This window comes from Crinia signifera, chromosome 19 (assembly GCF_055691185.1).
Source record: "Crinia signifera chromosome 19, ASM5569118v1, whole genome shotgun sequence".
Taxonomy (NCBI): domain Eukaryota; kingdom Metazoa; phylum Chordata; class Amphibia; order Anura; family Myobatrachidae; genus Crinia; species Crinia signifera.
The window spans coordinates 68032258-68043456 of NC_139226.1; the positions used below are offsets into that span (position 1 = coordinate 68032258).

The 11199-nt window shown below is 41.6% G+C and overlaps 1 protein-coding gene across 1 annotated transcript; it reads right to left on the reverse strand.

Annotated features, from left to right (window-relative positions):
- Nucleotides 1–4895: 4895 nt before the first annotated feature.
- LOC146041558 (zinc finger BED domain-containing protein 5-like) lies at nucleotides 4896–6872 on the reverse strand. The gene has a single exon (XM_083161513.1). It carries the CDS (start codon nucleotides 6870–6872, stop codon nucleotides 4896–4898), a length of 1977 nt encoding a protein of 658 aa, XP_083017639.1.
- Nucleotides 6873–11199: the final 4327 nt, after the last annotated feature.

Sequence of the window (11199 nt, forward strand, 5' to 3'; positions counted from 1 at the left end):
AATTAAGAGCCAGATACTGGATATGTGACACCACTGGATATGGAGAGCTGATATTGAACCAAGAAGCACTACTATTGCCAGAAGAAGATTGCTGCCAGATGCTGGATATGTGACACCACTGGACATGGAGAGCTGATATTGAACCAAGAAGCACTACTATTGCCAGAAGAACATTGCTGCCAGATGCTGGATATGTGACACCACTGGACATGGAGAGGTGATATTGAACCAAGAAGCACTACTATTGCCAGAAGAACATTGCTGCCAGATGCTGGATATGTGACACCACTGGACATGGAGAGGTGATATTGAACCAAGAAGCACTACTATTGCCAGAAGAACATTGCTGCCAGATACTGGATATGTGACACCACTGGATATGGAGAGCTGATATTGAACCAAGAAGCACTACTATTGCCAGAAGAAGATTGCTGCCAGATGCTGGATATGTGACACCACTGGACATGGAGAGGTGATATTGAACCAAGAAGCACTACTATTGCCAGAAGAACATTGCTGCCAGATGCTGGATATGTGACACCACTGGACATGGAGAGGTGATATTGAACCAAGAAGCACTACTATTGCCAGAAGAACATTGCTGCCAGATGCTGGATATGTGACACCACTGGACATGGAGAGCTGATATTGAACCAAGAAGCACTACTATTGCCAGAAGAACATTGCTGCCAGATGCTGGATATGTGACACCACTGGACATGGAGAGGTGATATTGAACCAAGAAGCACTACTATTGCCAGAAGAACATTGCTGCCAGATGCTGGATATGTGACACCACTGGACATGGAGAGGTGATATTGAACCAAGAAGCACTACTATTGCCAGAAGAACATTGCTGCCAGATGCTGGATATGTGACACCACTGGACATGGAGAGGTGATATTGAACCAAGAAGCACTACTATTGCCAGAAGAACATTGCTGCCAGATGCTGGATATGTGACACCACTGGACATGGAGAGGTGATATTGAACCAAGAAGCACTACTATTGCCAGAAGAACATTGCAGCCAGATACTGAATAGGTGACCCCACTGGACCTGGTGAACCGCTCCCAGAAACAAGGATCAGATTGAAATGAAGAGCCGCATTTCAAGGTAATACTGTTTTTGTTTTTCAGTTAAGCTGCAATTACAATTGTAAAATGTAAAATCAAAAGTAAAAGCCTATAAATGCCATTAAAGAGGTGCTTTTAGTATTTAGCTAACCTAATAACATTACTATCTAACAAAAACCAACTTTTATGGCGCGAAGCGATGGGAGAGGAGGTATTTATGAAAGGAGGGGGTACTCCAAAATGAAAAGCCTAATCAAGGGGTACTCGAACGAAAAAAGGTTGGGAACCACTGGTCTAGTGCACTGGAGGCTCCAGGGCTCTCCACGTCTAACATTAGATTTCAACAGATACAATACTTTATTCTACATCGTGTGTACATGACCCCAACCCTACTGCATCGCATAGGAGGTTCATCTTCTTCAACATGCCCTAGATGTAAGCTAGCAGAGGGTACCTTTTTACATATGCTGTGGTCGTGTCCCCGTTTAACTAGTTATTGGTCAGCTGTTACAGAGTTTTTATGCAATTCTGGAATCCCGGGGAGCGCACTGACTCCTGCCGCCTGCTTAATTTCAGCTATTGATGAGGAAACCCTCACTCCCTTAGACAGACGCTTCATGATAAACATATGTGCCTTGGCAAGGGTGGTCATAGCCAGGATATGGTTGAGTGGGGAGACACCGGGTATATCGACTTGGGCCTCTCTGGTTGATGGCACGGTGGGTCGTGAGAAATTTGCCTACATGTCAAGGAAAAATGAGAGAAAGTTTTACTCCGTGTGGTCTAAATGGTTAAACTCCTCCTATTCCACGAAAGCACTTATAGAAGCCGAGAATTTGGACCGGACCCCTTGAACACAAATATCTTTGACACCAAAGGCGCAATTATGAAATATCACACCTTATGGAGATGATTCTACTCTCACTATATTTGTCATGGTGTTCTGTCAAGACACTCGATTACAGTACTATATGCTTATATAACAGAGAAATGTCCATAACGAGATAAGGAAGCCATACACTTTACTACATGTGTTTGACGTTATTGTATCTTATCATTATTTTTTCTATATTTCTTTTACTTTTATTTTTGTATTTGTAATTCTTAGCTAGCAACTTGCTTGTAGTGATATGATCATTGTTTTCTTTGATTTTTCATTTTGATGTCTGTTCTTTCTTGTATGTTCTGTATCTAAAAATCACAATAAAAAGTTATTGAATTAAAAAAGAAATATTAAAATATTCCGAAATACGGAATAATCCATTATCCAAAATTTTCCTGGTCCCGAGCATTTTGGATAAGGGATACTCAACCTGTATTATCTTCTAGTTCCTTGTATTCTTTGTGGTTTTTAAATGGTGTTAATACCAGTTCAAACTTTTTTATTTCTTCCTCAAGCCTTTCTTTTTAGTTTTTTCTATGATTGATTATTATTCCATAAGAGTGATAGAACATGCTTGTAGGGCTTGATCCCACCTTTTTGTGAATGTATCTGAGGTGGTGGTGAAGGAGGCATTCTTTGTAACTCTTAAACCCTTAGGGACCATATTTACTGAAAGGTATTTTTCAAGTTATACAACCTCCCACCATATACTGTTCTCTTTTAGTAATAAGGTTTTCTAATGTGCCATCTAGAATTTCTATTGATTGTGTACTTTCTAATGAAAACATATTATGCAACTGTTGGAGATTATTGCGATGATCAAAAATGACTGCAGCCTAGGACTAAAACAAGGTGGAGCAAGTAATGGAAAACAAAAAATGAAAAAGTCCCAAGGCGCAAATTCTGATTCCTGCTGCCTCACAATGGAAATGAGGATCACCAAAAAGTCCTCATGTGGTGAATGGGTCTAGAACAGTGGTTCCCAACCTTTTTTCGTTCGAGTACCCCTTGATTAGGCTTTTCATTTTGGAGTACCCCCTCCTTTCATAAATACCTCCTCTCCCATCGCTTCGCGCCATAAAAGTTGGTTTTTGTTAGATAGTAATGTTATTAGGTTAGCTAAATACTAAAAGCACCTCTTTAATGGCATTTATAGGCTTTTACTTTTGATTTTACATTTTACAATTGTATTTGCAGCTTAACTGAAAAACAAAAACAGTATTACCTTGAAATGCGGCTCTTCATTTCAATCTGATCCTTGTTTCTGGGAGCGGTTCACCAGGTCCAGTGGGGTCACCTATTCAGTATCTGGCTGCAATGTTCTTCTGGCAATAGTAGTGCTTCTTGGTTCAATATCACCTCTCCATGTCCAGTGGTGTCACATATCCAGCATCTGGCAGCAATGTTCTTCTGGCAATAGTAGTGCTTCTTGGTTCAATATCACCTCTCCATGTCCAGTGGTGTCACATATCCAGCATCTGGCAGCAATGTTCTTCTGGCAATAGTAGTGCTTCTTGGTTCAATATCACCTCTCCATGTCCAGTGGTGTCACATATCCAGCATCTGGCAGCAATGTTCTTCTGGCAATAGTAGTGCTTCTTGGTTCAATATCACCTCTCCATGTCCAGTGGTGTCACATATCCAGCATCTGGCAGCAATGTTCTTCTGGCAATAGTAGTGCTTCTTGGTTCAATATCAGCTCTCCATGTCCAGTGGTGTCACATATCCAGCATCTGGCAGCAATGTTCTTCTGGCAATAGTAGTGCTTCTTGGTTCAATATCACCTCTCCATGTCCAGTGGTGTCACATATCCAGCATCTGGCAGCAATGTTCTTCTGGCAATAGTAGTGCTTCTTGGTTCAATATCACCTCTCCATGTCCAGTGGTGTCACATATCCAGCATCTGGCAGCAATGTTCTTCTGGCAATAGTAGTGCTTCTTGGTTCAATATCAGCTCTCCATGTCCAGTGGTGTCACATATCCAGCATCTGGCAGCAATCTTCTTCTGGCAATAGTAGTGCTTCTTGGTTCAATATCAGCTCTCCATGTCCAGTGGTGTCACATATCCAGCATCTGGCAGCAATGTTCTTCTGGCAATAGTAGTGCTTCTTGGTTCAATATCACCTCTCCATGTCCAGTGGTGTCACATATCCAGCATTTGGCAGCAATGTTCTTCTGGCAATAGTAGTGCTTCTTGGTTCAATATCAGCTCTCCATGTCCAGTGGTGTCACATATCCAGCATCTGGCAGCAATGTTCTTCTGGCAATAGTAGTGCTTCTTGGTTCAATATCACCTCTCCATGTCCAGTGGTGTCACATATCCAGCATCTGGCAGCAATGTTCTTCTGGCAATAGTAGTGCTTCTTGGTTCAATATCACCTCTCCATGTCCAGTGGTGTCACATATCCAGCATCTGGCAGCAATGTTCTTCTGGCAATAGTAGTGCTTCTTGGTTCAATATCAGCTCTCCATGTCCAGTGGTGTCACATATCCAGCATCTGGCAGCAATCTTCTTCTGGCAATAGTAGTGCTTCTTGGTTCAATATCAGCTCTCCATGTCCAGTGGTGTCACATATCCAGCATCTGGCAGCAATGTTCTTCTGGCAATAGTAGTGCTTCTTGGTTCAATATCACCTCTCCATGTCCAGTGGTGTCACATATCCAGCATCTGGCAGCAATGTTCTTCTGGCAATAGTAGTGCTTCTTGGTTCAATATCACCTCTCCATGTCCAGTGGTGTCACATATCCAGCATCTGGCAGCAATGTTCTTCTGGCAATAGTAGTGCTTCTTGGTTCAATATCAGCTCTCCATGTCCAGTGGTGTCACATATCCAGCATCTGGCAGCAATCTTCTTCTGGCAATAGTAGTGCTTCTTGGTTCAATATCAGCTCTCCATATCCAGTGGTGTCACATATCCAGTATCTGGCTCTTAATTTCAATGCGATCCTTGAGCTTGTTTCATGGAGCTGAGTTTTTTAAAATCAGGGTCGAATGAAGAAAGATATAATCTCAAATCAGGAGCTGCATCAAGCTTACTGCGATATTTATTCTTAATGTACGCATAAGAAGAGAATGCTCTTTCGACAAGCTCTGTGTTTGTGAAAGGCAATAAATATTGTATTGCTTTCTCACTGAGTTGTTGGTACTCTTCTTTCACTGCTGACCAGAAGTCGATGAGTTTAGATTTTTTGAAATCTGACTGTAAAGACGAATCAGTCGAAAGTTCAATCAAGTTTTGTTTTTCAGAAACTGATAAGTTTTCAGCTTGTTGAAAGAAAGTTTCGTTGAATGGATTGGAAATCCAGTTATTAACACTATTTTGCTTCGGAAAATAGTGTCTGAATGACACCTTAAGTTCTTTTAAGTGAGTTACTATACTACTTTTTACTTCTTTTGACAATTGCAGCTCATTCTCCGATAAGAAACTGTAGAGTGTCTCAAAAACTTCACACTGGTCTTTTTTGATACAAGATTCCCAAAAATCCAATTTCTTGATCATAGACTCGATTTTGTCAGAAACCTTAAAGATGGTTATGAAACTATTCTGTAATCCTAAATTAAGTTTATTTATTTCTGAAAAGATATCAGATAAGTACGCAAGCTGTTGAAGCCATTCACTTTCATGAAACTTAAAGCTCAACTGAAAAGGGTGGTCTTCTAAAAAAAGTTGAACTTCATGTCTCAATTCGAACAATCTGGTGAGTACTTTCCCTCGTGAAAGCCACCTCACTTCGGTGTGGAAAAGTAAGGTTGTATGGATGCTGTCCATCTCTGTACACAAAGATTTGAATAATCTGGAGTTTGTGGCATTGGCCTTAATGAAATTAACAAATTTGACCGATTCATTCAGAACTTCCTTCAGTGCATATGGCAGGTGTTTGGTAGCAAGACTTTGTCTATGAATACAGCAATGGCTCCAAGGAACATGAGGAGCGACTTCTTTTATGCGGCCACGTAAGCCTGTATAACAGCCCGACATAGACTTACCACCATCCGTGCAAATACCACAGCAATTGGCCCAATCAATGTGTTTTTTAACAAAATAACCGTGAATGGCATTAAATATGTCCTGACCTGTACATCTCTCAGTGAGAGGGTGGCACAGTAAAAGATTCTCTTCAAGCATTTTATCATTGATATATCTAACAATGACAAGCAAAATGGACAGATTTGATACATCTGTGCTTTCATCTACCTGCACTGAAAAGAATGGACTTTTTTTTATTCTTTCAATCAATGTGGATTCAATGTCATCAGACATCTCATTTATTCTGCGAGAAACTGTATTGTTTGAAAATGGAATTTTGTTAATTTTTAGGATATGGTCTTCACCAAACATACATCTAACTGTATCGCTTATGCAAGGAAGTATCAATTTTTCAGCGATTGTATGATTTTTACCACATTTAGAAATACGGTGACTTATTCTGTATGATGCCTCAACCGCATTCTCATTGACCTTGTTTGCAGATGAAACAAAAGAAGATATAGTTGGACCTTTTGATAGTCTCTTGAAAAAACTAACATGTTTATCTTTATAATTTGGATGCTTTGTCTTTAAATGGCGCATTAACAACGATGGTTTCAAGGACCCGTTAGCCAATATCTCGCCACATACAACGCACAGTGGTTTAGGACAGTCTTCAACTCCTGTGACTGAAAACCCATATTTCAAATAGTCATCGCAATATTTTCTCTTTTTTGAAGGAGCACAGTTTTGAGTTTTATGATTAGTTATAACTGTATCTCTTTCTAGAGCAGGGATATCAGTAGCTGCACCCTGGTCCCCCTGTCCTTGTGATTCATGAGACTGCACAGAAGTACTTGCAGCTGCCAAATCCGTAACTGGAGATTCAGTGCTAGTAACAGGTGATGGTCTGCTAAAAATTCCCATTTTCAACCACTTATCCATTTTGAATGCCTTTTAATTCCTTGCTGGCAGAATAAGAAGACTTGAATGACACCTTGCTGGCAGAATAAGAGGAATTGAATGACAGCTTGCTTGCAGAATAAGAGGACTTGAATGACACCTTGCTGGCCAAATAAGAGGACTTGAATGACACCTTGCTGGCCAAATAAGAGGACTTGAATGACACCTTGCTGGCCAAATAAGAGGACTTGAATGACACCTTGCTTGCAGAATAAGAGGACTTGAATGACACCTTGCTTGCAGAATAAGAGGACTTGAATGACACCTTGCTTGCAGAATAAGAGGACTTGAATGACACCTTGCTTGCAGAATAAGAGGACTTGAATGACACCTTGCTGGCCAAATAAGAGGACTTGAATGACACCTTGCTTGCAGAATAAGAGGACTTTGCTGACACCTTGCTGGCCAAATAAGAGGACTTGAATGACACCTTGCTTGCAGAATAAGAGGACTTGAATGACACCTTGCTTGCAGAATAAGAGGACTTGAATGACAGCTTGCTTGCAGAATAAGAGGACTTGAATGACAGCTTGCTTGCAGAATAAGAGGACTTGAATGACACCTTGCTTGCAGAATAAGAGGACTTAAATGACACCTTGCTGGCCAAATAAGAGGACTTGAATGACACCTTGCTGGCCAAATAAGAGGACTTGAATGACACCTTGCTGGCCAAATAAGAGGACTTGAATGACACCTTGCTTGCAGAATAAGAGGACTTGAATGACACCTTGCTTGCAGAATAAGAGGACTTGAATGACACCTTGCTTGCAGAATAAGAGGACTTGAATGACACCTTGCTTGCAGAATAAGAGGACTTGAATGACACCTTGCTTGCAGAATAAGAGGACTTGAATGACACCTTGCTTGCAGAATAAGAGGACTTGAATGACACCTTGCTTGCAGAATAAGAGGACTTGAATGACACCTTGCTGGCCAAATAAGAGGACTTAAATGACACCTTGCTTGCAGAATAAGAGGACTTTGCTGACACCTTGCTGGCCAAATAAGAGGACTTGAATGACACCTTGCTTGCAGAATAAGAGGACTTGAATGACACCTTGCTTGCAGAATAAGAGGACTTGAATGACAGCTTGCTTGCAGAATAAGAGGACTTGAATGACACCTTGCTTGCAGAATAAGAGGACTTGAATGACACCTTGCTTGCAGAATAAGAGGACTTGAATGACACCTTGCTGGCCAAATAAGAGGACTTGAATGACACCTTGCTGGCCAAATAAGAGGACTTGAATGACACCTTGCTTACAGAATAAGAGGACTTGGATGACACCTTGCTTGCAGAATAAGAGGACTTGAATGACACCTTGCTTGCAGAATAAGAGGACTTGAATGACACCTTGCTTGCAGAATAAGAGGACTTGAATGACACCTTGCTTGCAGAATAAGAGGACTTGAATGACACCTTGCTTGCAGAATAAGAGGACTTGAATGACACCTTGCTTGCAGAATAAGAGGACTTGAATGACACCTTGCTTGCAGAATAAGAGGACTTGAATGACACCTTGCTGGCCAAATAAGAGGACTTAAATGACACCTTTCTTGCAGAATAAGAGGACTTTGCTGACACCTTGCTGGCCAAATAAGAGGACTTGAATGACACCTTGCTTGCAGAATAAGAGGACTTGAATGACACCTTGCTTGCAGAATAAGAGGACTTGAATGACAGCTTGCTTGCAGAATAAGAGGACTTGAATGACACCTTGCTTGCAGAATAAGAGGACTTGAATGACACCTTGCTTGCAGAATAAGAGGACTTGAATGACAGCTTGCTTGCAGAATAAGAGGACTTGAATGACAGCTTGCTTGCAGAATAAGAGGACTTGAATGACACCTTGCTTGCAGAATAAGAGGACTTAAATGACACCTTGCTGGCCAAATAAGAGGACTTGAATGACACCTTGCTGGCCAAATAAGAGGACTTGAATGACACCTTGCTGGCCAAATAAGAGGACTTGAATGACACCTTGCTTGCAGAATAAGAGGACTTGAATGACACCTTGCTTGCAGAATAAGAGGACTTGAATGACACCTTGCTTGCAGAATAAGAGGACTTGAATGACACCTTGCTTGCAGAATAAGAGGACTTGAATGACACCTTGCTTGCAGAATAAGAGGACTTGAATGACACCTTGCTTGCAGAATAAGAGGACTTGAATGACACCTTGCTTGCAGAATAAGAGGACTTGAATGACACCTTGCTGGCCAAATAAGAGGACTTAAATGACACCTTGCTTGCAGAATAAGAGGACTTTGCTGACACCTTGCTGGCCAAATAAGAGGACTTGAATGACACCTTGCTTGCAGAATAAGAGGACTTGAATGACACCTTGCTTGCAGAATAAGAGGACTTGAATGACAGCTTGCTTGCAGAATAAGAGGACTTGAATGACACCTTGCTTGCAGAATAAGAGGACTTGAATGACACCTTGCTTGCAGAATAAGAGGACTTGAATGACACCTTGCTGGCCAAATAAGAGGACTTGAATGACACCTTGCTGGCCAAATAAGAGGACTTGAATGACACCTTGCTTACAGAATAAGAGGACTTGGATGACACCTTGCTTGCAGAATAAGAGGACTTGAATGACACCTTGCTTGCAGAATAAGAGGACTTGAATGACACCTTGCTTGCAGAATAAGAGGACTTGAATGACACCTTGCTTGCAGAATAAGAGGACTTGAATGACACCTTGCTTGCAGAATAAGAGGACTTGAATGACACCTTGCTTGCAGAATAAGAGGACTTGAATGACACCTTGCTTGCAGAATAAGAGGACTTGAATGACACCTTGCTGGCCAAATAAGAGGACTTAAATGACACCTTTCTTGCAGAATAAGAGGACTTTGCTGACACCTTGCTGGCCAAATAAGAGGACTTGAATGACACCTTGCTTGCAGAATAAGAGGACTTGAATGACACCTTGCTTGCAGAATAAGAGGACTTGAATGACAGCTTGCTTGCAGAATAAGAGGACTTGAATGACACCTTGCTTGCAGAATAAGAGGACTTGAATGACACCTTGCTTGCAGAATAAGAGGACTTGAATGACACCTTGCTGGCCAAATAAGAGGACTTGAATGACACCTTGCTGGCCAAATAAGAGGACTTGAATGACACCTTGCTTACAGAATAAGAGGACTTGGATGACACCTTGCTTGCAGAATAAGAGGACTTGAATGACACCTTGCTTGCAGAATAAGAGGACTTGAATGACACCTTGCTTGCAGAATAAGAGGACTTTGCTGACACCTTGCTGGCCAAATAAGAGGACTTGAATGACACCTTGCTGGCCAAATAAGAGGACTTGAATGACACCTTGCTTGCAGAATAAGAGGACTTGAATGACACCTTGCTTGCAGAATAAGAGGACTTGAATGACACCTTGCTTGCAGAATAAGAGGACTTGAATGACACCTTGCTGGCCAAATAAGAGGACTTGAATGACACCTTGCTTACAGAATAAGAGGACTTGGATGACACCTTGCTTGCAGAATAAGAGGACTTGAATGACACCTTGCTTGCAGAATAAGAGGACTTGAATGACACCTTGCTGGCCAAATAAGAGGACTTAAATGACACCTTGCTTGCAGAATAAGAGGACTTTGCTGACACCTTGCTGGCCAAATAAGAGGACTTGAATGACACCTTGCTTGCAGAATAAGAGGACTTGAATGACAGCTTGCTTGCAGAATAAGAGGACTTGAATGACACCTTGCTGGCAGAATAAAAGGACTTTGCTGACACCTTGCTGGCAGAATAAAAGGACTTTGCTGACACCTTGCTGGCAGAATAAGAGGACTTTGCTGACACCTTGCTGGCCAAATAAGAGGACTTGAATGACACCTTGCTTGCAGAATAAGAGGACTTGAATGACAGCTTGCTTGCAGAATAAGAGGACTTGAATGACACCTTGCTGGCAGAATAAAAGGACTTTGCTGACACCTTGCTGGCAGAATAAAAGGACTTTGCTGACACCTTGCTGGCAGAATAAGAGGACTTTGCTGACACAATAAAAGAACTATGCTGACACCTTGCTTGCACAATAAGAGGACTTTGCTGACACCTTGCTGGCAGAATGAAAGGACTTTGCTGACACCTTGCTGGCAGAATGAAAGGACTTTGCTGACACCTTGCTGGCAGAATGAAAGGACTTTGCTGACACCTTACTGGCAGAATAAAAGGACTTTGCTGACACCTTGCTGGCAGAATAAGAGGACTTTGCTGACACAATAAAAGTACTTTGCTGACACCTTGCTTGCACAATAAGAGGACTTTGCTGACACCTTACTG